Here is a 27,661-nt window from a genome sequence, read left to right on the forward strand (position 1 = left end):
GCCCAATTCTTAACAAGCATTCATTGGAAAACAACTTTCTTTGGTTTGTACACACGCTTTGACTCTTTCCCCTCGCACAGAGAAAAGATTTCTCTAGAGATGTGTGTTTTTTTCAAAGTAGCATAAAAACGCGCATAAAACACTAGAAAATTATCAGTTTTGTAAATGTATTTTCATCCAAAACAATTATTATTAATGGCCGAGACACATTATCGCTGTCGCTTTCTTGCTACCTTGTAGCGACCTGTTAGCTAGGTTACAAAGACATGTCGCTAAGTCGTTTTAGCCTTGCCAGCGAATTCGCTTGAGCACATGAAATTGCTGCGTCGCTGTCGAAAATTTTAAACATGGCGTCTTTCGAAGAATCATTAATTAATATTTTTCGAATTACCCAGTACTCTGTGATATGTCTTTAAAAGATTACAAGAATAAAGAGTTGAAATCCAATGTGTGGGAAAAGATTGACTACACAGGTAAATTGACTGACTACATATTGAATTTTCAATTTTCTTCGTAAAGAATGTGAGCTGTTTTGTTCTTTAGTTAGTGAGTTGAAAGCAAAAAGGAAAAACCTGAGAGATACATACAGGCGCTTCAAAAAGAAAAAAGATGCAGGTATTAAGTCTGGTGCCCCAGTAACTACAACACCGAATTGGGAGTTCTGGAGCATTATGACTTGGTTAGATGACTTTGCGCGAAGACAACAGTGAGTTTTATCAGTGTAGTTTAGGTTATAGTTTCAAACAACTCCTTTAAATCTTAATTTTACGTTGTTTAGTGGTTCGAACTGTTAGCAATGTTTCTATTAGGTGCCTTGAAATTCAACGAGGTACCTCCACTTCTCACCATGTTGAAGATGACCCAGATGGACTAACTGCTGAAAACCCTCCACTTGAAACTTTCAGTGAATATGGAAGCTATGGGAGCCCTTCACCCAGCCTTGCAGACCCAACATGGTCAAACACTGCTACAAGAAAACGAAAGGCAGGAAAAGACCTTTCTTTTTACTAAAAAAAATTGATAGGTTGTTTGGAGACATTCAAGAATAGCACTTCGAAGATGGCTGCCAAACCTCCTGATGAGTACGATCATTTTGGCATGAGTGTTGCTAAACAAATTAGGAGCCTGCCCACTGCTTTTAGCAGAGCTAAAGGGAAAAAGGACATTCAAGATTACTTTTTAATCTTGAATTACCTAGTGGACAACCCTGATAGTTCATGTTATTTCAGTCTTGTCATTTTTAACTAATGTCAATAGTCAATAGTTAAAAGTAAATAGTCTACAGTCAACAGTCCATAATCCACAGTCTAGTCAACACCACCATGCTTATTACGAGTCAACCCTGATAGTTCAATCAGTAAAACCTGGAATGAGAAAAGCCGGAATCTGTAAAACCCGGAATGAGAGAAAATGCCACGAGTAATCTTGGTAACATGTAAGTTTACAAATAAATGTCAATTCTCTAATTACAATATCCAATGAACAAAATGAAAAAACTCAATTAGAAGCCATTACTTGGGACTCTAATTTGTTTTATTTTTTGTTTTTTGAAGTGGTCTGTTAGTCTTAGCCATAATAAATTTGTATACGGTGACTCCAAATAATGTATCGCTTTATTCTATGTCAAAACGTAGAATCAAAAGGCTAACATAATTTGGAGTTATCGTTGTTGTATATATACTTCAGTTATCATAAATGACATAAAGTTTCTCTCATTCCGGGTTTTATAGATTCCGGCTTTTCTCATTCCTGGTTTTACAGATTTCGGCTTTTCTCATTCCGGGTTTTACAGATCTCGGCTTTTCTTATTTCGGGTTTTACAGATACCGGCTTTTCTCATTCCAGATTTTCCCATTCCTCCATTCCATTCCCCGTTTCCCCATTTCTTGTTTTACAGATAGCCATATTGGAGTAAAAGTTATTACAATTTCGATCGCAAAGTGCTGTGCAAACTGTATGGCATTGCACAGGCATTTTTCTTTTGTGTTACCTGTTAGGTTTTGTTATGTAGCCATCTGCATCCCTTAGTATAATTTGACGTACACCAGCAAATAGAGATATCACAGCTAGATAACTATACGATCACATTTAATGTTCAACGTCTATTTTACAATGGTTTAACTACTTCTATATTTACATCTAAGTATTATACATCAGGTTAATAGGTTATATTTGTTTCTTTACGAAATATGGTTGATTTACAATGACGGAAAACTACTAGGAAGAAGTAGTAGTAGTATTGTCATGATTACACATAAGTACCTCTCAAAAATACTATTTAACTGCTTACACTTGAGTTATTTATTTACTTATGACGGGAAAATGTGAGAGCATATCTTAACATTACTTTTACTTGACATGCTTAGGATTAATAAGTTTGCATCCGTCAAAGACTGTCGTGGTAAAATTTGTCCGATCAAAAATGTCGTCTGATTCATTCGTCTGAATGGAAGCCACTAAAAGGTCAAGCTTTAAACAAGGATCTACTCCCACGGTTTATCGTGAAACTTTTTTACACGCAATTAAATTTTTGTCCACAGTCTATAGTCCATTGTCCAGTCTAGGTTTTAGCACATACCGAAAATTTTGTTTCAAAATTGTGAGTCTAATTAAATAAGTTTGTGTAAGGGACGATTGTTTTCTCATGACCATCAAATGCTCTGATTTCACCTATTGTTTGTTTTCTTTCAATTGGCTTCACCTGCCGAATACAGCGAAGGTCTGTGTGTATATATATACGCAGTACAATATAGTTGAATATATGGATATATTAATTGTATTTGCCAATTATTCAACGATCGTCGAGAAAGAAAACAGTCAAGCATATGAAGTTTATTTGTATTATAATGATGATGAACGTAGAATAAATAATTTCATAAACTTATAATATTTGTTTTACTCAAGGTTGACAGGCTGTGTTCGACACTCCAACCACACTCAACACACCGCATTTTATCCCCTCATTAACTTTTTATCTTCTCCTCCACATTTTATCCCCTCATCGGCGTTTTATCTCCTCATCCGCTTTTTATCGCCTTAACCGCGTTTTATCCCCTCGAACGCGTTTTATCCCCTAATCCGCGTTTTATCCCTTTCTCCGCATTTTATCCCTTTCTCCGCATTTTATCCCTTTCTCCGCATTTTATCCCTTTCTCCGCATTTTATCCCTTTCTCCGCATTTTATCCCTTTCTCCGCATTTTATCCCCTCCCTATCCGCCATCCGTATCTGCAGGCTCATCCGCCATCCGTATCCGAATTTTATCCTAACCCGCATAGAATATGGGTGCAGAATCAACAAGGAGATTAAATGAAGTGATAAATCGATGTACAATTTCTAAAGAAGAATTAATGCATTAAGTTTTGAAAAAAACGTTGGGAAAGCTAATGGTCTTTCTCCAATGTTCGTGAATAGCCAAGTGGCTCTTTAGCTAAGCAAATACTCCAGCAATTTTCAGCTTCTGCATTTTACAGTTTTTGAGATGAACTACAATCATTTCAATAATTAGAAACTAAGATATACTAGAACACCTATAACGTATTACAATGAAAGTCATACCAATGCTCTGCCTGTATTTAATAATTTGTCCGCAACAGACAGTTTGCGGTCATAAAAATTAAACTGTATTAGCCACTATTACCTTAAAGATAAAATAGGTGGCTTTCTTGAATGTTGCATTTCCAAACTAAGGAAAGTTTTAACAATATACGTGTCATTAACAATTAAGCATTTATAAACAATTTTATCTAAAAGTAAGAAGAATATGTTTTGTTTTTTTATTATCGTAGATATTTTTTACTGGTTATTCTAGATTGAATGAAAAGCCGTACACGTATTTTTAAAATTTTTTTTTCAGGATATATTGCTTGATTTTAAATTAAGATTTTACATTTATTATTTTTTTTTGATTAACTTAATGCTTTTAGTTCAATTCGTGCAGTTTTTCAGCAACCAGACAATATTTTATTGCTACAACCACTTGAATGTATGTTCTTCTATACAGTATACCAAACTCATGTAAATAACAAAATTAAGGTAGTACTAAATCACATTTTTATATCGGAGTTTAATTGACTGCTGATGAAGTCAAGTGGTTGTTAGCTGGTACAGCATTTTCTTGCAATTTTGATTTATTGTTTTTGTAACAGTCTAAAATTGATTTTTATTTGGCAAGGGTCTAAAGTGGAAAGTTAAGTTTAAGAGTCAAGGGTGAAAATCGAGAGTAAATATCAAGAGTCGAGAATAGAAGTAAAAAGTCGAGAGTCAAAATTTAAAGGTACTGAGGTACAAAGTATAATATATGCCGAATAAAGTGTTAAACTGCAAAATAAAAAATTGAAGGCAAAACGCCTTTGTGATACTTTTTCATAAACTAAATAACTAATTACTTGACTCAGTCAATCATTCCATTTGTTTACGAAATACTGTTGTATCCTTCCCATTGCTTAGAATTTACGGTAACTTAAAAGTCCGCTAAGCTATTGTGCTGTTTGCATCCAAACTTTGCCCCTATCAAACAAAGAAAACAAGACATGAGCTTCTATTTCCAGTTTGTGCTTTTGACATCAAGAGCTTGACATAATGAATGTCAATTTACAGGTCCAGAATTAAATTGCATTTTTGCTTCTGTTTTGCAAGTCAACCTTTTTGCGTGTCCAATGTCAATTTGAAATGTTGCTTCAATTAATACTCTTTTTTTGAGCGTATTTGACTTTCTAGGTATACAACGCAATTTTTGACACAATAAAAACAAAGCAAGAAATCATTGTCAAGCAACTTAATATGCACAATTCACACTATATTATTTTGCGTGAGCCTGTTCATTTCAGACAAATATTTTCAACCGATTACAGGTTTCGTTTTTTATTTAATGTAACGTCCTCTTGTGCCATGCAATAGATATATGCACACCACTTTTTGATATTTTATTGTATTCCACCAAGTTTAAGCCAAGTAGACTTTCAGAAACATGTTTATATATTTTCTAGCAAAAGATATTGCTGAACGATTTTGTTTTGTGTTAAAATCTAATTTTACGATTTTTTACCCTCGACCTTTAATCTCTATTCTCGACTTTTAAATTTCGTCAGTCAATTTTGTAAGTTAGACCATCGACTTCTACTCATAATTCTCGACTTCTACTCTTGACTCTCGTTATTTACTCTCGACCGATGAACCTCGCCGTTGCGATACACTCAATTTTAAACAATGACTAAACAACACTCTGAACCTGAATATTACCTCATTCACCTCATCGACGGTAATTGAGGTTCCAATACTTTAATTTTAGTTTATAAATGTTTGCTTTTCTCATTGACTTGTAGTTGTTGAATACCATGGTTTAGCAGCCGAAAAGTCGCCTAATATATTAGTTCTCAGTTGATCAACTATTGCGTTATATTATTTTTAAAAATAGAAACAGAATTGTTTCCAGATACTTGCGCAGCATTACGCACTTACGAGAATATATTTCTAATAAGGCAGTTAGCTGCCCAGCTCTTTCATTAGTTCTTCTATTTAGATTTTTCTGTGGTCACAAATTTGTGAAAACAAAACGTTTCGTAAATAAGAAAATGATGATGCTTAGTGCACTAGCTGCAACACATATCTATTTCTATATAAACAATATATCTATTTCTTTTGTTTTGAGACTCTATAACTTCGTAATTTAGTTGTTCCTTCTGAATTGGTTGCCGTCCCATTTTGTTACAAGTCAAATAAAGCTGAAGTTACTAAAGCAATTGAGAATGAACTCCTCAATGCTAATGAATCAGAGGCACAAACTCACAAGAATACTACAGAAATTGAAACAATTGGCGTGAGACTGAGGTATAATTTAATATAGTTGTGTATGGTGGTTACTTGCAACCGTTATCTTTATTTTGATATTTACTAAGCTTAACCAACAAAAACCCCTAAACTACGGGTGGACAAAATGTAACTCTTATAAAGTTTACAAAGTTAATAAAAAGCATCAATAGATTTCTTGCTGATTAAAAAGACGTTATATATCAAACACAGAAGTTTCGATATAACAATGCTTTATTCCTCATAACTCGCAATCACAGCTAATGAAGACTAAGTTCTAAAATACAACGTCATACTCTAATCACCTAGCAACTTAACATCAGTCCTTTATCAACTCGCCTTACACGGTTATGTTATTTTTCTGATTGCCGGCTTTTGCTAAGTTTTTTCTATTGATTTAATGACTTCGGAACTAGGTCATCCTAAAAAGGGGGAAACGCTAGCCCTTAATCTTGCGCCGCAAATAGTTTGTTTACAAGGAAATACTCCGATGAAAAAGCGACTGAGGAAATAACTACCTGACAACTGCTCGGCAGTTCAGCAAACAAAATAGAGAACATTTGTTGAACTATGTAATAAGCAAGCTAAAAGGCGAGAGCTCTGCTGCTCGAAACCTTTCAGATTTTCCTCGAGTTCTCGTATTATATTGATCTCTATTTCGAGTGACGACTCGAAGTTTTTCGGTCGGGCAAGCTAGTGAGACCTCCTTGGCTCGTCGCTCAGTCGAATGCCCTGAGCCATCTAAAAATGCAGATAAGGTGTCCGTGGGCATGGTCAATTTAGCGGGTAGGACTGCTTTTCAGAGTTTCTTTAAAACCGAAAGAAAAGCTGTGACTAAAGAGGTAGCTGTAGCGCTTCATGCGAGTATGAGTGCAAAAAAATGACTCGTTTTACAAAAAATTCTTGAGGTGCAATGCCGCAAGCTTAAAGCAGCTCTTAACCGTCGCCAGCTTAAAGTTCCTGGCCGTGAGTTTGACTTTCTTGCTTTTTAACTCAAACTATGGCATTTGGCTTTAATAGCTTAGTAACTGGCTTGCATCCAGCTGCTGTTTTAGTCGGCAATGCATCGCAAATTGTGCCTATAGTAGATTGCCGTAAAGGTTTTATCGAATGTTTTGCGGAATGCTTCGTCCTCGTCTAAACGAAGTTGTTTGTTCCTGGTATTCCGAATTAAAGCAAATATATATATATATATATATAAATAAATAAATTTCAACAAGTCTGTTTTTGAAGCAAAATAAAAATTGCAGTGCGGTGTTTGGGCCAAAATAAAAATTGCAGTGCGGTGATTGCAATTGCATTGCGGTGCAGTGCGGCATCGCATATAACAATTCTTTCATATGACAAAAAAATTTTTCAAAGAAATTGACAGTGTTGTTGGCGCCAGTTGCTATGGCAACTTTTTAAACAAATAATTACTGCCTTTGCGTAAACAACCGGCAAATGGTTCAGGCTGCTTTTCCCGGTCATGGGAACAAAGGCATTGGCCTGGTATCTGTCAATCTCATTACGAAATCAGTTTCGGGGCAGTTTCTTTCAATGTAGCACGAGTTAGTTATCGGTCTTCTCCATTTCAAGTCAAACGAAATTATTAGGTATGAGATGTTTTATCAAAAACGCTAACAATGAAGCAAATGGTTTTAAACAAAGTATATCATGCCCATTACTGTAGTTTTCAATTTTGAGTCATTTCAAAGTCGATTTCATGCTTGTAACAAACCCTGCATGCCTAATTACGGCAGATTCTATTAACCTGGAAATTATCGAGGGTTAAAAGCTAAATTTCATTCATCTTTCAGCTCAAACAAGCCTTCCATAACGTTGAACTTTCACGCTCAAAATAAAACATGAACAAAACAAACACAAATAAAACGCAAAAACTCTACTTCATCGCTGATTAAAACGGTGAACCTAAACGTGGTCAGTCCGGTTTTAGACAAGTTTGTGAGCAATTTTTTTTGCTCCCAAAACGCCACGGGAAATTGCAACTGGTTATTGACCCCATTCAGTACCAGCATTTCAAATTAGAAGGGATATACTTTTGATTTACTCCAGCCCCGATTACGTTTCTTTAGTTCAAGGAATCACCAGAAGTTCTTTCGCTTTCACTGGAAGGACAAGCTTTTAGAATTTGCTTGCCTCCCTTCCGGAGTACCAATGTCAATAAAAACTGTTGTGGCTCCTCTTCGTCAAACCGCGGAATTTAGTTGATTATTTACTAATTAATTTGTATGAATCATTCAGCTAAGGTCTGCTGAATGACATGGAATTAACTGCATGTATCTGTAGGAAAGTTCCAGCTTTGTCATTTATCTCGAGAAGTCATGCCTCAGTCCAGCTCAGCAACTGGAATTCGTCGGATTTATGGGACAATCTGACCATGACTCCAGGTGGAGTCCAAATGCTTCTGTATGTCAAAAACCAAAAACCAAATGCTTCTGTATGTCCAAAAACCAAATGCTTCTGTATGTCAGCCCAAAACAGTAAGTGTCAGTAAGGAAATTATCTCAGCTGATTTGGAAGTTGACCGCGTCCATTCAGGTCGTACTTGCAGTTCCTCTGTATGATTGATCCATTGGATTGATCACATCGACATCATGGACAAAACTTCAGTGAGGGCTTGTATAGACCGCTTGTTTTCCTGAACTAGGATTAGCCATATGACATTGGGCTTTAAATCCAATGCTCATTCTCAGTTGCGTCTTTTTTGCATTTGGACACTAGATCCTTTACCTCTAGCGGTGGCTGCTGCGTGGTAGAACTGATCTATTGGGAAAAACTATGCCTTTTCTCCTTTTTGCCTAGGTATGCAAAATTAAGCGAAAATACGGGATTCGATTTGGAAAATAGTTGATTTTCGTATCCAGCTCTTTTACCAGGAGCAACAACCTCCTATTGGGGGTCACGGGACTAGTCTATTGCACATATTTAACGATCCTTGCAGTCACAAGTAATCTAAACTCACCTTGGTAGTTTTGGCATCCAATACAGCTGCAGTGAACACTTCCGTCCGGAAAATTGGCATGGTTGGTGTTTCACAAGGAAGGTTGATTCATTTCGCCCCACTTGGGCGCATATCTAATCAGCTTCCTTGCAGGCTCGTTTGATGAAAGTTGTATGTGTAGATCATTTAATACTTATTGTTCTTTGTTGTCTATGGCATGCCTCCACATCACCACTTTATGGTTTTTCTAGTTGGTAAACATCCCTTCGTTAGTCGTTTGTTAATTAAAGGCGTCTTAAATTTGCACCCAACTCTGCGTTGCTAATGGCAATCTCGGAACTATGATACTGCGCTGGTTGCTCTTGTCTGTGTCTTTGATTACTGACTTATGAGTTATCTGTTTTACTGGCTACCACAGTACCAAAGCGTTCTTCGGAGATGAAACATCTTCGCCTTCGTTTTTCAGGGCTCCCTGCCTAAGGATCAGAATTTTAACTTCCAGGTGGAACTTGCAGAGTGTCAGAAACTTTAGGTGCTTCAATGTTACCTGTACTGTATTGTGCGAGAAAGCTCTTTTAGAACAGGCCACAACGATGACATTCCTAATAAACTTTTGATTAGCCATCACATACCTCACCGTCCTGTCCGGTCATGTTCGATTGCCAGCAGTAACGGATTACTAATTACGGGGCGTGTAGGCTAAGGCAAAGTTGCGGGCTCTATTTCTCCCACTAACGTTAGTTTTTCTTTGCTTTTGCATTTCCTCGTGCATTTGAACCGTATTGATAGTACGAAAGCCATTTTTCTCTGCATTCAATTGATTGTTAGATTTTTAACAGCATAAATGATCTAAGTTAAACACATTTAGCTAGCAAGAAATAGCAAAAACGTCCAAATCCCAATTTTCACTCGATGCAACGGGCCTCTTGAAAGCCCAGTCCTGTGGGCTTAAGACTACTTAGCCTACTGGATAATCAGCCCTAGCTGATTGCCAGATGGATTAAATCGGTTTTGAAATGCGCTGGCATAGATGGCTATATTTAAAGGTCATTCAAAGAGGTCGGCGTCCACCTCCAAGGTTAGAGTAGTTGGTGTGTCACTGGAAGAGATCAGGAAAATGGTGAACTGGTCGGGTACCTCTACATTCACTCGTTTCTACTATCGACCAAACTTTGACCGTTCAAAGGCTAGAGCAGTGTTGTCCCGAGCATTGTAATCATCGCATCTAGTTTGAGCAGATTGCTTTGAACAAGCATTGTTAAATCGAAACTTCTGTGTTTGATATATAATTGGAAATTTTGCAAGGGCGCGCAGCCCTCGCAGTAAAGTTGAGATAATATGAAAACACAGAAGTGAGATATAACAATCCCTCCCACCCTCCCATTACGTTACGTTATGTTTTCTTTTTAAGTAAATGGTTGAACCTGCGAGTATCGTTATATGTTTGTAGATTTAAATCGTTCAGATGAGTAGATTCCAGAGAAGGACAATTGATGTTTATTTTGGCTGATGTTTAGACAACTTCAGCAATAGTTATTTTTCAGTTGTGGTTCTACTCACAGCAGTCTCTGTCGTGAACATATGGTGGTCTGGAAGAACATTTGTTTGATGCTCCTTTTTTACAGATCATTATTTTGGCCCATCTATTGTAGTCTTTTTTTAGTTTAGCTATATATTACTTTTATCATGTTTATTCTCATTAACTTTATAGTAATTTGGTCGCTGATTACGAACTGATTTAAAGTCGCTAGGTGATTAGACTATGACGTTTTATTTTAGAACTTAGTCTTCATCAGCTGTGTTTTGCGAGTAATGAGAAATAAAGCATTGTTATATCGAAACTTCTGTGTTTTCATATAATCTCAACTTAACGGCGGGCGCTGCGCGCCCTTGTAAAATTGCCAATTTTATTATACCTTGTAGCTGCGCATGAACTTTAGCGCTGGCGAAATACTGGCGCACATTTATGACAACAATTTGCTGTTTTGCTCAAACAATTGTCTTACTAGACTTACCGCGGTTGGCTTTTCAACAATTGAGTGCCGTTGCTGTAATAAACGCCATGCTTTCACGCCATCTCTAGTTCCGTTAGGTGATAAACAATCATGTCGAATATGCATCAACTTGTTTTGTCTAGCGCCAACGTGATATGACACCAAACGCTGTTATTTCACTCGTTAATTGCTTCAATTTCTTTCTTTCGTTCTTCTTCTTTCGCGTGCCATTCGTTAATTTGCTCAGCTGTTGCTTCGGCACTTAAAGGAGTGATTTCTTGTGGTATAAATTCCTTGCCTAGTAGCGATTTGAAAAACCCTTTCGTTTGCATAAACGCTGTAAATTTTGTGCTCCATGCTGGATATTCTTCAGCATTTCCACTGAAACTAAGCCATTTAATTGTTTGACTGTTCATCTTCAATATTCTGGGCCCCATAACCTGTTAACTTTTAATGGATTGGTTGCGTTTATCGAAGAAAGAAAGTTCATTGTAAATAAGTGACAATATAACTTGGTGGTAAAAAAATACAATAATAACTATGATGATATGATCGTTCGACATACGTTTTAATCTTGTGACATTTAACCACTGTTCTCTTATGATTAACAATAACAGTGCTTATCCTTGGATATACTATAATATAAATATATATCAACAAAAGAAACGAATAAATGCACTAGTCCAGTTTTATTTTTTCTTATCACTCACGATCATGGCATAGGAAAGCAATCCGCTGATTACGACCTGTTACGTCAGTTTGTGATCGTAATTATGATTATGTAATCAGTTTGTACTTCTCAACTACGATTCCAACAACTCTGGGTATTTTCATGCAGCTGTGGGCTGTTTTCCGTAGTTTTTCAATACTACAATAGAGTTACCGATGACAAAAATCGCTGCATTTTGATCATATTTCATCATTTTTCATCGTATTTTTAGCTCTTCTATAAACTGATTTATCTCTTAGTTTTCATGTAGTTGCATGTTGAAAATTCTTCATTATTCTCGTATAAATCCACAATATACTTGTTCCTTATTTTCGAAAGTTGGTCCCTTAGTAATGGCGGCGCTCTTTATTTTTTGTCTTCAACTTTCGTGCTAGATGCTTGATCCAGTCTTATTTCGAGATCGATGGTCAAGTCCAGCAGTTGCATCGTTTGGCTTCGGATAAACCGCAGAAGAGAGATAAAAGGAGTTTAGTTGAGACGCTAAGGACTTAAAACAACCAAATTCAACTAGGATTTCACCACAATCTTCCCCAACCTGCGACTGCTATGTTATCAGAATTTTGTCTTTCCAACTTATCGTAATTGGTTGTTCACTTAACAGGGTGCGGCACATGTTGTTCCGGCTGTTTAACTTTTGAGAAATTTGGCTATTGTATGTGCAAATGTTCGGTTTTCAAATTATAGTACACGGCGCCACATGTATCTCATGCAGTTTTGAATCCTTAAATTGTGTAGGAAATACATTTGTTTTTTAGTCCATTTCTGTACACTTTAAATTTTTTTAAGATTACCAGCAGATGTATCGTACTTTGAGCAACCGCAAGTAGCAAGATGGGAGGCGTCTAAGAATCACTGGAGATTGGATGGTCTTAGTGATATACATTATGATGAACGTAAGTTGCATCAGACAGGTTATTTTGTCAAGAGCTATTTTGATATATCGAGAATGTCGCACTACTCTTAGCAATGTTAGCAATTGTCGTATTAAATTGCAAATATTTCACTTTTGTCTATGTTGAAGTATTTTGTTAATTTTATGTAATATAAAAATCCTTCTAGTTTATTGATTTTGCATATTTTTTCCAGAAACAAATATGTTGTCCTTTAGAGTGGATCGATTTGCGCCAATTGCAATATTTCAGGTACATTCTTCCAGCATACACTTTATAAATCCAATTTACTGGACGCAGTTCGTTTATCGAAGGGCGGATCCACGTGACTGACGTTTATAGTCCTAAAATTACTTATCAGATTTATTGATCGTAATTTTTTTGTGGTCATGAAATTCTTGATTATACTATCACTCGAAATCCATTGTCACAATTCTGTTTTCAACGGAATATTATTGTTAATATTTTTTTGTAAACAGATCGGTAGATTTTTATCTCATCTGTAATGATTTTAACTGAATGGCTGACAAACGCAATGACTTGACTTCTTTGGCTGATAAGGGAGTCCATGAAAGCTCATATGAGTCAGTTCATTTGTCAATAGCAAGATCAGTAGATGGTTTTCACTGATCTGGTAGAGAGTGGGGCGATCGGACTGATAATAAAGTCCGATTTCTGTCGGGTTATTGTTTTGTTTAAATTTTTGTCTTGTTGTGATTGGTTTGACGGGTTTCGACTAACAACCAACTGAGCTACAATAGTCAAGCTCACTGTCTTAAATGAATGTTTGTTCGTTCATAGTGATTTACAAAAGTCTTTTGAAAACTACAATCAGTGCGACCAATGAATTTTGGAAAATCTTTTTTAAATTCAAATAATGACATGTATGCTACCGTCCAGACTGCAATTTTTTCAAGAGAGTGAGAACTCTATGTAGGAATTGTGCGAAGGGCAAAGACGATAGTAAAAAGACGATGACGCTGATTAGTCATTGACGTTAAAAAGCAATTCATTGTTATGTAGAGATTTGTCAGCAGTAATTTACATTCAAAATCGTAAAAAGGACAACTGAACTGTATTCACGGCTGTAAAATATTAAAGTCAATTTATGCGAGTATGTGATACGATTTATTTAATATTGCGTATGGAAAGCTGATTGAAGCTTCTAAAATTGTATTGATTGGGAAATCTGAGCGGTAATGTAGCAGCAAAATCCTACATTCTTTTAAATGTTTATTAAGGGGCAAATAATCTGTGGCCATCTGGCACCATGCTATTATATAGCTTATTTAAACAAATGTTTGGAGCTTTTGGATAATTATCATTCAATCGTTTGTGATAACCTTACTCAATACATTCGTTTAAAATTGGGAAGTTGCGTATTATAACCAGTGGTTCTAAATCTGTCTGATATTTGAAGCTTTTAATTTTAACAATTTGACTGGGTTAGTGTCAAATCTGAGCTACTTCACATCCATGAAATGTTGCTCGTTGTCCCCTTTTTTTTAATTGATTACTTCATGTAGAGATGTGTTGATGCGCGGCTTAAACAAGATTGCTTGCTAAATATTCTTAAGAGCTGTTCATGTAGGAAGAATATTTTCTGTAAGTTAAAAATGTGTTCCTAGGCTTGCTATTGAACCGTTACATTTGGCAAAACAGCCAAGAAATTTTTATGCTCACTTCATAATTTTTCAGATGATTAGCCGCTCCAGCTATTGTAGAACTCAATGTGTATAATCGATAAATGATAGGAATTTCTTTAACAAACGATTGATAAACGTGAAACGTGCAACAAATCATAAACACTGAAATCTGATTGGCTAGCGAAATTTTTTGCAGCGAAAAAGTCGAAATCATTCGAACTCAAAATTTCGTCGCGGCGAACGGTTTGCGAATTTTATCGCCATATATATGTGACATCGTTTAACATTTGCGTATGCTTAAATTCCAAAATTATCGCTTCGCGCGAATAAATTCGCAAGTGGAAAATCGGCTTAATGCGAGCGCCAGATAGAAGAAATATTTTTGGTAGCCTCTGATCTGTGTCTTCTGCTATGTAAGGTCTACACCACCATCTCTAGCGTTTCCTCCACTTATGTTCAAGTCTGTTTCAGGGATTCTCTGAAGTAAAAACAAGATGCTATTTGATGTCTTCATATTCTTTGATCTCAGTCACTAAGTTTGAAGCAAATTATTTGCAATATCTATTCGTACATCCACCACAACGCAGTTTGTCTACCTGCCAGCACTGTAGGTCAACATTAATTTTCAGATGTGGCACTTTTTAGACATTAGCTATCGAATTAGCTGCTATGTGACCTAAAACTACTGCAACTGTTGGTATGATTAACCACGTTTGGCTGGACGAGATTTGCCTACCACATTAGTCTATGATGTTTCGTTCTCTTTTCCGCCACCCCATGAGATAAACTTCATTATAATAAAAAAATTGTATAGGTAGATAAGGCTTGACCTAGGTTATTGGGAAAGTTGTCTTTACACCTGACTTTCCCTTTTCTTTTCTTTTTTTTTCTTTCTTTTTCTTTTTCAAGCTAGTAATTTGAAAACTATCATGGATATTTTAAACATTGATTTTAGTTAACATTTTTATATTTGTATGCTGTAGTTATAAAAGTTGTACCATTTTTATCATTAAAAAAAAAAGATAAGGCTTGGAAATACATTACGTATTATTAGAATAGTAGACTTCGAAGTCTCAGAGAAAGAGAGAGAATCAAATAGATGAAAGAGCGTGTTATTTTTTTTTTGAAACTTGATTTGTTTTTGACTAAGAAGATGTAAATTGTGCTTTCACTTGGTTATCAAGCATCTCTCTGTGTCAATCGAGTTTTAACCAAATTACCGTAGGTAAAACCTCTAGTAACAAAATAATGAACACACTGAAAGTAAAGAAAATGCTTTTGTTTCAACTGTTACTAGTAAAGTCTTAAATTTACTGGGTGTATTTCAGAGTGGGGTGGGGGAGATAGCAAGTGCACTTGTTACAATTTGACAATGTCAATTTCACAGCAATAAGTAATTTTTTTAGAGAAGAGTTCATTTTACAAGTGATAGAAAGAACAGTTAAATATTTCTTTCTTTTATGTGTTAATTTAGGCCCGAATTAATAGCTTTTTAATCAATTACATACACTGCAAAGGTTTTTTTAGTAAGTGGAATACCTCCCACTTTTTCGGATGGTCACCCCTGTTTGTACTTTCCATTCTAACTTGCAATCTTTTTCGCAGTTTGCGTTGAAGACAAAACTTGCCGCAACATTTCTAAAAAAAATTCAACTGAGATTTCACACCTGGCTTTTTTTAGGATGTATACGTGAACATGCCATTTCAATCGTGGGAAATCCGCCCACATGGTCTTAACAGCTGTATCTTCACGATTGTTGCAGCTGCTATTGATCTTGAAATTGAAGTAAAGGTTTGTATACCAATTTATATTTCTTATAGCAATAGTCTGATCTCGTAAAAGGAAGAGACCTTTTTAGTCTAATAGATTTTTGACACAAAATTTTAAAAATTTTGGTGTATACTGCCGTCCAAAATTTATGATCAAAGTTGCTTTAAGCAATGTAGATATGATCTTCGCAATTTAAGCAATTGTCTCATCAACCTGAAAAATTCAGGTGACTCAACGTGATACGAACCCATGACTTCTGCGGTGCCGGTGCAGTTCTCTGACCAACTGAGCTATGAAGTCACACAGTGGAGAGCAGGTCAATTTGTTTGGCTAATGTTTTCCCGTGAAAGGAATGTCATATGAAAGATTGTTATATGCAGTGCGGTGTTTGAAATTAAATGTAGATATGATCTTCACACTCTGCTGGACAATTTAAGCAATTGTCTCATGAACCTGAAAAATTCAGGTAACTCAACGGGATTCGAACCCATGACCTCTGCGGTGCCGGTGCAGTGCTCTAACCAACTGAGCTTTGAAGTCACACAGTGGAGAGCAGGTCAAATTGTTGGGCTAATGTTTTCCCGTGAAAGGAGTTAATACATTGGTGATAAATGCCAATTCAATGTGTACACTATCGGTGCCTTTCTTCTATTAATGTATTGTTTATGTTTGTTGTTAATAAAAATACCTCACGGCTTTGTAGGAAGGAGTTTGCTGTGTAGCACAAGCTAAAGATAACATCCAGCGCTTACGACATCTTCAAGGAATTTGGTTGACTCCTAAAGAGCTGATAAAGGTGAGTTATTTTCTTGTCATAGTGCTTGAGAAATAAATCATCAATAAAAATGAAAGGAGACACCACTTGTTTTACGTGCACATGTCATCTTTTACATTTTTGTAAACAGTTTATTATTTTCTTCGTAAGCGTTGAGTTGTTAGATTGCTTTTTTTGTACTTTTATATACCTTTTGCACTTTTGCACATGCGTTATCCTTTCTCACAAGAACATTCATTTTGACATTCACTATAATACTTTCGAATGCCAATTTTTTATTCTCAATTATGCGTCAAAAAAAACAGAAAACCTTTCACAAAAAAACCCCAGCCAATCCTTACAAATTAAGGATATTGTTTCTTCCATTTTTTACAACAGCTGTTTATATATGAACTGGGCATTTTAATTGAAACTTTGAGGAAATATTTGTAAAAATATCAAAGAAGTATGTGAAATAGGCCTCATAACCAAATAGCTATAGATTTCACCATGTGCTATAAGTGTATTTCATAAAAAGTCCGATTTCAATTTCTTTGTAAGATTCTTTAGCAAAAAAAGCACAAGGTTACTGCATAAGCCACACTGTAGCTATAAAAGGCATTATTCTGCTCTGTGCAATATACTACAGTACAGTAATTACATAAATTATTAGAAAAGAAATTATGACCACTATTCATATTCTTACACTCATGAGTCTTTTCTTGATTACGAAACCTCGAGTAATAGAACTAATTAGGTAGAAACTGCAACTGCTATACATATTGCAACAGAGTGTTAGCTCAGCTTAAAACAATTTCCATTGATAGATTACAAATCGATTATAAAACGACATGGAGCTATGCATTGTACTTACTAAAGGAAACAAGCTGAGGACAAAGGCTTCACTTTTCTCTTTCCTTATCCTTAAGCAGAAAAACGTGTCTTCTTGTATTGTATTTGAGAACTTCATTACTTTAAAACGTTTAATCGATTTTGAGTTACTATATATGTGGTAAAAAGGTTTAATCTGTTAATGACGACGTTTATTGTGGAAAATTTTCAAATAACTTTCATCAAGTTTTATCATAATTTCGTAGAAGCACTATCACTAATGCGCATTTAATATAATTCAAATATTTTATTCAAATATCTTATATATTTTTACTAATTTAATGAATCTTGCTTTCTTCTTTAGAAGTAATGTAGTGAGAGAACTATTCTCAGTAATCTTTTAAGTGTCACACTTTTATTATTAATTGTTTTATTAATATTGTTATTAATTTCTTTAGAAATAAGCACTGCATGTTTTTTGTTAAATTTTCTGCTGATATCAGTTTCTCATTTTTAAATCTCGTGTTTTCTCTCGAAATTTAAACAATAATGCTTGAACTTTTGTTTCAATTCTGTAATCGAGAATGATGATAAAATATATTTTATTAACGCTAAATTATTTTTTATTAATAATAGCTCTAATTGGTGCATTTTGAGCTTGTCTAGACTGGAAATCGACGATTTTTTCTTCTCATATCTGTACACTACTAACATACAAATTTTCTCATTATTTATACTTTATTCGTCAAAGCTTTCTCTTCCAAACATTTGATGTTGTTTTTCATTTATTTTTAGACAAAAAAAGAGCATCCACCCCTCCCTCCATCATTACTTTAACATTTCATTTTTCCTTCGATCATTAACATGCACTCCGTTTTTTATTCTTATTAAAACCAAAGTTTCTGAGATTGGTGTTTAAAAAGTGTCTGTCATTCGCACACCGGAGTATTTGTAATATTTGGATCTTTCCTTTTATAGAAAAGCTATCTTTAAGCCCAATCAATCCATTGTATTCTTTATTTAAAAACCGCCAGTGATCCTGCTACTGACTTAAAAATTCTGTTATCTTCCTCCAAGGTCAATCACACACTTAGCGTTCTGGGCAGTTAGCCTTTATCAACTACGGCCTTAACTCCTCCAACCCCTCTTTATCTCTTTAATCCCATTTCATCATTAACTCTCTTCCTACCTTTCAATTTTTATCTATTATCACTTAACTGTCAAGTAATTTATAATACCTGCTTAATTACTTGCATATTAAATTCGAATAGTTTTCTTTACAACAACAAATGAATCATTTAAAACAGTCGTAATATAAAATGGATGTTCAAATCATTTGCTATTTTTATTGTTTTGCTAGGAAATAAGCAGGAATATTTTCGGTTGACATGCCAAATTATCACATCGTTATATTGATATAAGACGATGTAAAACAAAGAATTTTACAAAGTCTTACCGAGATCAACCGACCTTGCACAGTCGACGGAAAAGATGCTATTTCTTTTCATACACTTTTACGCTTTTTCCACTTCTGTTGTTTGTTTTTTTTTTCTAAATTTAGTCTCATGTACGTCTTTCTATTTCTTCAGAATTTGAAGTGTGCAGGAGTAAACGTATTTCCAGCTGTAGATGCGGAAAAGTACGTTAGTGTAAATGTCAAGGTAAATAAATCTTGTGGCTCCATATGAGAATTAAGATTGATGACCTATTGAGGCAGATTCAAAACTCATTTCAATTGTTTAAGAGGTATTTCCCATTAACTACAACATGTCAACAAGCGAATGCCTACAAGCGAAAGATTTTTTTTTATAATATATACTCCTTCAGCATCCCTTAATAGCTGATTCTTTATCCGACAGAGCAACAATCACTCTCCAAATCTCTCCAAATTTTTCTTAATTTGTTTCTATTTGATTTTTTTACTTTAAAGAATTTGGTGTTAGAAAAAAACTTGTACGAGCAAATGTCCCTGACAGCCTCCGCATTTTCTTATTGTTGGAGTCGCTGGAACACAGTTAGTGGTACAGAAAGGATTATTGTACAAGCCGTAGAACAAGAAACAAACAAGCAGCCCTTGGACGTAAGCAAGCAGATTATTTTATTAATGAAAAGTAGCTTCAGAGGTTATGTTTTCATATTCTACGAGGCAATATCCACAAATAATTTTGATGCAATTCATTGGCCACAACCTAGCACTCAAAAATTAAGAGTTTAAGTTATTGTTATGGTTAGGAATCAGTTTTGCTTTATTTTAGAACACGGAATCTTTTTTTTTCACTGTGACTTTCGATTGTATGACAGTGTGAAACGTCGATTTTATGTGACAACCCTTTGAAAGTGCGCTTATGAAATAAATGCTCATTTAACGGAAGCTACTTTTCTTCCTAGAAATGGACAGATTCTTTAGTAGAGAACTAACGTCTGTGAAACAAGCAATATAGCTAGTATTTTGTTCTTTCATGTGAAAACATTGATGAGCTTTACCGAAACAAATGCATGCCTTATTCCTGGTAAGGTTATGGACGGTTTGGTAACTTTGTTAACTACGATTTAGTAGGCATTGGTTTATGTTATAAATCCAATTACAACACCTCCGAAAACCAATCAGCTTGACAAAGTAATCGCTGGATATAAATCATTCTTGAAGCGCTTTTTATTTGGCATGTTGAAAAACATTACAAACTTTGCGTTGTTCTTGCGTCCATAAAGTGAGAATACAGTTTGCAGTCGTATTCCACCATGTTGTGTGGTTTGTCTTTAGGATGACTGGTCTATCTACATGGCAAAAACTGAAAACTGCTGTAAACTAAAATTAAATGAGTATGATGAAATGTTCACCGATGATGTGGCTGAAAATACTAAGGTAACTCGCATACTTCTTAAACCTTTTACTGCGTTTTTGATTGCTTTGTAATGTTTTATTAACTAAACGTTTTATAAACCAAACATGGCGCACACTGTGCGGGTAAATGTCTGCATAAAATTGCCGTCCTGTCACAGTTAAGATTGTTTTTCTTTTATTTGTTTGTAAAAAAAAATGCGAATAAAAGACGACTTTTTAAGTTATCATTTTCAATAATATATGGTGGTGTTGAATGTGTAGCTCATTTTGGTGCAAAGTTCACAGTAGACTAGATCGAGACATTTTTTTCAAAATTGTTGTATCATTAGACCTTTTAGACGAAGCAATGCATTATGGATACTTAAGATCATATTTATTGACATTATATGGGAACTAATAATGTGTTAAGAATGTACAATGTGGACGTTACGCATCCGGAAAACCGTTTGCGTTGGCGTGCTATTAAGTGTTAAGGAAATGGAGTTCACTGTTTACATTACGTGCGTGTTCAATATTGCTGTTTTGATAATGGCTTCTTTCAAAAATATACGAGGTGCATTAATGCTTGGCTATGGTAATGGTATCATAATGTACGATGCTTACACATTCAACAATTTGCCTTCTCCGACAAAGCTTATTATAAGTTTTCATTCGAAACCAAAGATAAATATGACTGTGTTGCTGATTTTCGTGTGGAGAAAGACGATTTACCAATGCTGCGTCAGGCACTAAGCATGCCCCCAGTATTTACGTATACGCAGGAGACTTCTTGCGACTGAATGAATGGCATGTGCATATTTTCAAAAAGATTTTCCTACCCATGTCGGTATTCTGACATGATCCCCATGGTTAGAAAACCTGTGGCTGAGCTATGCATGATATCAAACTGGCACTGATGTGGAGATGGGTAACGGGTTACAATAAACTTGCATGGCTTGAAGTCTGAGCTTTTCTATATCTATTAACTGTCACTTGTTGTACCAAATTTCCAACTTAACTCATATCATAGAGGTTTCAACGGGGGTCTCTAGGGGGGTCTATGCCTGACAACTTGGTAGAAATTTTTAAAGACTGTATCTGTTTTTTGAATAGCATTATTGTAAAATAAATTTTACGTTCCTAGACATGCTAATGAGCCATATATTTGGCATGATAATGAGCCTAAATATTTGGCAAAACATTCAAGTATTGTTCACTCCATTTTTTTTTGAAAAACACGTAAGCAAAATGTGTTGTTTTTACGCAAAAACGATGCCCACAAAATACATTTTGTATTGCTCTAAAACGCTGAAAATGGCATTTTCAAGGCTCTGAAATTCAAAATTTCTCAGGGGAGAATGCCTCAGACCCCCCCAGGTGCGGAGCGCCTCGGACGTTTTATGACTGATGTTTGAAAAATCCTAGATCCGCCCCTGAATGAGAACATTTCACGACACCAGTTGAGTGGTTATTTGGAGATGTCAAAAACTATTTTCAGTTTTCTGACATTAAAAAATTATTTAGAAATTGCTTCTAGTTAATAGGAAAGATGTATGTTGCATGGTTCATCATAAGAAATTTCTTAACGTGTATACATAGAAATACCACCTCGAAATTTTTTTGATTTACAGCCACGAAAACTCGATGAATACTTAGAATGATTAGTATATTCATCGCGTAAAAATTACAAAACTTTTCTTTAACACAAGTACCTTATCGTATCATTGATTTTAACAAATTTACAAAACAGAAACTATAATAGTAACAATAATAATTTTAACTTGTAAAAGCTTGTTCCAAGTCCTGAAATACCTACTTCTGAAACAGCTTTTCCATGAACACCTTTAAATTATGACAATTTATTTGCATTTTCATGAATTGCCTTTGCTATTCATGCTGCGCTATTTGAGATTCTTGTTGTTGTGATTTGTTTTTGCACAGCGGGCAAGGATCGACTTTTTGTTTTTCCAGATCTTGCCGAGATTTCTTAAGCTTGAGCTCTTCCTTTTTCTGTTGTGTATCTTTGTCATCTTTTTATAAAAAATATCCAATGCATCCTTACCACTTCGTCGCGTCTTTTTTGTTGTTACGTCCCTTTGGCGTTTCTGCTTTCATCTAGCTTTTTCTTAGCTTTTTTTCTTATGTCTGTCGCTATAAATTTTTCCTTGTTTCTTTGTTCCCTCTTCCTTTGACTGACTTCCGCCAACTCTTCACCGGCTTTCTCTTCTAGTGACATGATCTCATCAAGAGCTAGTTCTAGCTCTGATGGATCTGGGTTGATAAAAGAAGCTTTTTCTTCTGCTCTTATTTTCCTTTTTCTACGTTTTATTAAAACGGCTTTTGTCGACATTAAAGTCATACTCGTCACATTCATTCAATTTTTCTGCGATTTTTTCTCAAATGGCACTTCTCTGAGTTGATTTTTTCTTTTCACTTTATGAGTTTTCAGTGAGTATTTCATGGCAAAGTATGATATCTTTTGAAGGTGTCCAAGACATTCTACTAGAAAAATATCATACAGTATTGCAACTTGATATAAAGGAAGAAGTAATTATTCTTTGAGAAATTTGGAATGAGGTGATCTATTCAGAACTAAGCCTCCCAAACTGGGGTCTTTACAGTTAGATTGTATGCTATAAATAGGTAGCAGAAGGCATGAGTAAAGGCTACTGCATGATACATAATACCACAACACATATATTATTCCACATTATGGTAAATGCATTAAAATTCGACATTAACATTCCATCATAAAATGTAGTTTTATAGAATATAATTTTTACTAATGACTTTGTAGATATCGTTTTTTCTTTTGCTGCAGTTGCTTTTTCTCCCAAGCTTTCTGCAGTAATAACAACAAAACATATGCCTATCAAAGTAAACACAATCACAAAAGTAATAGATAATGGCAAAATTTTGCCACAATACTTTCGTTCTTGCTTGGACGTCGATTTTCAATTTTGCGTCTTCTTCGCCAGTGATATGTATATTACACTGGATAACGCATCCATGTATAAAATATAGTACGAACGTTGGTTCATTTGCTTACGACCTTCGTAGGGGGTATTGGTCCCGTTTTACTATACTTTTGTATTACAAAATCTCACATTTTGCGTTTTTATTCGTTTTACATACCTTTGATTCGATGGAAAGTTTATCAAAGGGGCAGGACGACTGGCAACGATATTTCATCTTAACAAGTTTGTCTTCTTGGCTTTATAATGCCAGAAAATTGAGATGGTACATGGTCGACCATCATTGCTTTGAAACAAACTGGAGATAATATGATGCTGCTGCTTCTTAAAAAATGTGGAAATATTACAATATCTTAATACTGTCACGAGAATTTCATTTTAACATTTCATTTTTCCTTCGATCATTAACATGCACTCCGTTTTTTATTCTTATTAAAACCAAAGTTTCTGAGATTGGTGTTTAAAAAGTGTCTGTCATTCGCACACCGGAGTATTTGTAATATTTGGATCTTTCCTTTTATAGAAAAGCTATCTTTAAGCCCAATCAATCCATTGTATTCTTTATTTAAAAACCGCCAGTGATCCTGCTACTGACTTAAAAATTCTGTTATCTTCCTCCAAGGTCAATCACACACTTAGCGTTCTGGGCAGTTAGCCTTTATCAACTACGGCCTTAACTCCTCCAACCCCTCTTTATCTCTTTAATCCCATTTCATCATTAACTCTCTTCCTACCTTTCAATTTTTATCTATTATCACTTAACTGTCAAGTAATTTATAATACCTGCTCAATACGTGTTGACGGTGACTACAAATTTTAGAACTTTTTTGGTATGTAATTTTTAAAAGAACTAAAATTGTCAATGTCTGTTATTTAAGTTTTCATTTAGCTTAATTTCATAATTTCAAATTATTCTAGTATGGATTCCCGTCAGTTTGATGAAATTTGTGTGAAATTACAGCATATAATTCAGAAGAAAAATACAAACATGAGCGACGACGTATCTGTCCATGACCGTTTATACATCACAATACGATTCTTAGCATCTAGTTGTTCGTACATAGATATCATGTATAGCTTCCAAGTGTCAGTTTCTTCCATTTCGACTATCATACCTAAAGTCTGTGAAGTCTTCTTTAAAGATAAGTATTTACACCCACCAAGCTCTGCTCAACAATTGGAAAAAATTGCACACGAGTTTCGATCAAGATGGCGATTTCCACATGTTGTTTGCGCCATAGATGGGAAACAATTAACATGTGTGCTCCTCCACACTCTGGGTCAGAGTATTTTAACTACAAGAAGCAAGTCGGCATTGACTTGTCAGTCATTGCTGATGCAAATGCAAACTTTCTTGCATTTGACCTTTGCTCTCCTGAAAGCCAGTCAGATGGTGGAATTTTTTAAAGAGAGTGGCTTAAAGAAATTGTGTAAATCCAGTGACTTTCCTTAACCAGCGAACCTCGAAGGGAGAACAAGTCCTTTTCCTTTCTAACTTTTTGATGACGAAGCCTTTGCTGTGCAAATTAATTTGATAAAACCATTTCCTCATAATTCAGAGATAGGGGATGAGTAAATATTTAACTATCCCCTTTTAACGGCTCGACCCATTGTGGAGAACGCTTTTGGTTTGCTATGTACCAAGTTTCAATTGCTTCTTGGAACCCTTGAACTCAATGTTGACAATGCCGTGGAAGTAGTCAGAGCTTGCATTGCATGACACATTTTTTTCATTGTGAAGATTGACAAGTGCTACTTACCACTTGGCTCAATGGATACAGAATGAGAGTTTGGTAATTTTATTCCTGGATTATGGAAGAATGAAAGTACCAACAATGATGAGGTTTCTGTCCTACAGCTATGTCCTAGGACACATTGGTATACGTTACAAGCAAAAGATGTGAGGGATGATTTAAAAAACTTTTTTCTGAAGAAGGTGCTGTTGATTTTCAGTGTGCAATGAGCAACTAGAATTTTGCACAAATTACGAAGACCCCTAAATTTTGTAATATATATTCAAAACTTTTGAGTTTAACTTTTCGGAACAGTGTTATCTCATATCCCTTAGAAATACATGGAACAAAACAAACAGGAACTTCATTTTATCACACTAATATTTTGTATATATTTTGTATAATGTTTATAATCAAAAAATAACCTGTTGCATTGTCTATATAGATTATTTTTAGTTAGTTCAATAAAGTGAAAGTTTTTATAATCCAATAGCACAACTTTAAAGACTGTGAATCAATGTAAAATGACAATGCCTTTTTGATTTGGCAAATATACTTTTTAGATAGAAGCCATTAGTTTTATATTCTTAATTCCTTCCACTAAAACGTTCTTATACTCTGTATTTTGGCTAATAATAACATTAAATTAATTTACGTTCACAAAGCGACAATGCAGCGTACCTTTTATGCTAGCTAGATGAAGATTTGGCATTTCGTCTTTTACCTCCTTTAGCACTTCTGCATATTGCGATTTTTTTATGTTTCTGTTTTTGTATTCATCGCTCTTTAGTGTTCCAAAGACTTTTCATAGACTGTTTCTAGCAGCAACGAAGCAACGCTATCAAGCAAACTAACTCTATCATTTCATGTCTCACTGCTGGAGTTCAAATTCGCAATTTTGCAAATTTTTGTCCCATTTATTCACGTTTCATGTATACCTACAATTTTCAATATGTAAAATTTGTTGCTAACACGCTAGCTTTTGGACAATCTCCATTGCCATAAAAATTGCCCAATTTTGCTCATATACCCGACCGATTAATAATTTTCACATAAAAATTGTCAAATAAAAGTTGCTCGTGTGAACTAGGTATTATTATCAACATGAACATCACACTTTAAAATGGCCAAAAGAAACAGTTGCAAGCATTTTAAATTGTTATTTCGACCGAATAAAATTATAACCAAGTTTCATTGAAAGGTTGAAATAGCTAATTAATTAATATTTGGTAAGAAATAGGAAATGTCGAAGTCTGCCCAGGACAACTTAATTGACCAATTCGTATAGGGTATTTGAAACCTTTACTACCATTTTCAATAAGTCATAATAAAAGTAAATTAATATGAGCAACTTGCACTACTTTGGCCACTAATCTCTACTGCTCTTAAAATATTTGTCGTCAAATTATCAGTTACCACCGATGTAATTCTATGAAGTGTTAAAATAGGATTAAAACAAAAACTTTCACTTGATTTATTCAATATGACTCGTTTTGTATGCATAAGATTTCTGTTTTAGTATTCTTTATCGAGTTCCCTTACTGTTCATAAAGGGAAAAAAATATATCTTCCTATGTAAAATCATTTAGCTTGTACTAAGCACCATTCGATGACGGGGAAGTCTGGTGTAAAGCAATACTGCAATATCATGTGGTGTTCTATTAAACTAAAAAATATATTTTTGTTTTATATTTTGTAAAGTTTTAATTGTGTAATGCTACCGAAATATTGTTCACACGATTAACATCTAGATTTCATATTTGAAGAAAGTAAGAAGGTGTTAGTCAAGCCTTTAAAGGGTCAGCCCAATGACTGATGTATATAGTGTAAGAGGTCAACGCAGTACTGAAGTATTGGGCTGACCTCTCTATTGCTTTAAATGTAGTAAATAAAATTTAAGTACTTTTGCACTTTCATGACTTTGTGCAAGAAAGCTTGAAGTTTGAGCATATTTTGTGTAATTTCTTTTTATATAGCTTCATGCAGACTTGTATCACATGGTGCTAGATGGTGCTTCCAGATCATCCATTACAAAAGTCCGCGACACTTCATTTAAGTTCTTCAATAGCGTTTTACAACTTTTGAGTGCCACCAAAGTTCTGACGTATTCTTAAGGAATTTTTTTACTGTTTTTTTTGTTTAATCTGGCAATTTTTGCTGTTTCAACGATTCTTTATAATTTTCTTGTCAATGGATTCCATGGAGAGTTAACATTGGCTACATTTGCTTAGAAGTGGACGCTTAGCACAAGTATAAGTAATTTTCTTACGATGCATGGTAGTCAGCATGGGTAAATTTTAATCCATGTATGATAGTTTGCTAAGTCGACGTAATTGATATATGTTTGCAATCATTAATTTGTTTCAATTAGCAACACAACTAGAGTGAAGGTGTCTCCACCTCTTTTATTTCAGTAGCTAATAACATGGTTGCCTCGCGATCTTTTGTTATCACCGGGACGTTTACTGACGTATTTTCCTTAGTGCCTCACAATTTATGTTGTTGAGTGGTAACAGAAATCGTCTTTCCCTCACGTCACAAACTTTCCTGTCACTTACTTGGGAAAACCAGTAATGAACCATCAATAATTTCAGCAATAATTAAACTACAATATATATTTGCCAAGCAATTCATTCACAGGTTCCATGAACCAATTTAAAAACAGAATTCACCATTAAATAGCTAGATGAATTTTTCTAGTCCATCACTGACGATGAACAATGTCCGCTTCAAGCAACATAAATGGTTGTCAATATTAAAGTAAG

At 34.9% G+C, this 27,661-nt stretch overlaps 1 protein-coding gene across 3 annotated transcripts in view; it reads left to right on the forward strand.

The window, feature by feature from the left end:
* LOC124435410 (dynein axonemal intermediate chain 7-like) overlaps positions 1–27,275 on the forward strand; it is an 87,819-nt gene extending 60,544 nt beyond the window's left edge. For 2 of the 3 annotated variants that reach the window (XM_046985346.1, XM_046985348.1), the window contains 9 exons: positions 5,672–5,828; positions 12,262–12,368; positions 12,562–12,617; positions 15,693–15,803; positions 16,486–16,578; positions 18,957–19,028; positions 19,298–19,447; positions 20,129–20,230; positions 26,873–27,275. In XM_046985346.1, the coding sequence (XP_046841302.1) occupies positions 5,672–5,828; positions 12,262–12,368; positions 12,562–12,617; positions 15,693–15,803; positions 16,486–16,578; positions 18,957–19,028; positions 19,298–19,447; positions 20,129–20,230; positions 26,873–27,010 (986 nt within the window). In that variant the 3' untranslated portion in view covers positions 27,011–27,275. Of the gene's footprint in view, positions 1–5,671; positions 5,829–12,261; positions 12,369–12,561; positions 12,618–15,692; positions 15,804–16,485; positions 16,579–18,956; positions 19,029–19,297; positions 19,448–20,128; positions 20,231–24,081; positions 24,410–26,872 lie in introns of those variants that run through there. The other variant, XM_046985347.1, reaches the window with a different exon arrangement.
* Positions 27,276–27,661: the final 386 nt, after the last annotated feature.

This window comes from Xenia sp. Carnegie-2017, unplaced genomic scaffold (assembly GCF_021976095.1).
Source record: "Xenia sp. Carnegie-2017 unplaced genomic scaffold, XeniaSp_v1 HiC_scaffold_14, whole genome shotgun sequence".
Lineage (NCBI taxonomy): Eukaryota > Metazoa > Cnidaria > Anthozoa > Malacalcyonacea > Xeniidae > Xenia > Xenia sp. Carnegie-2017.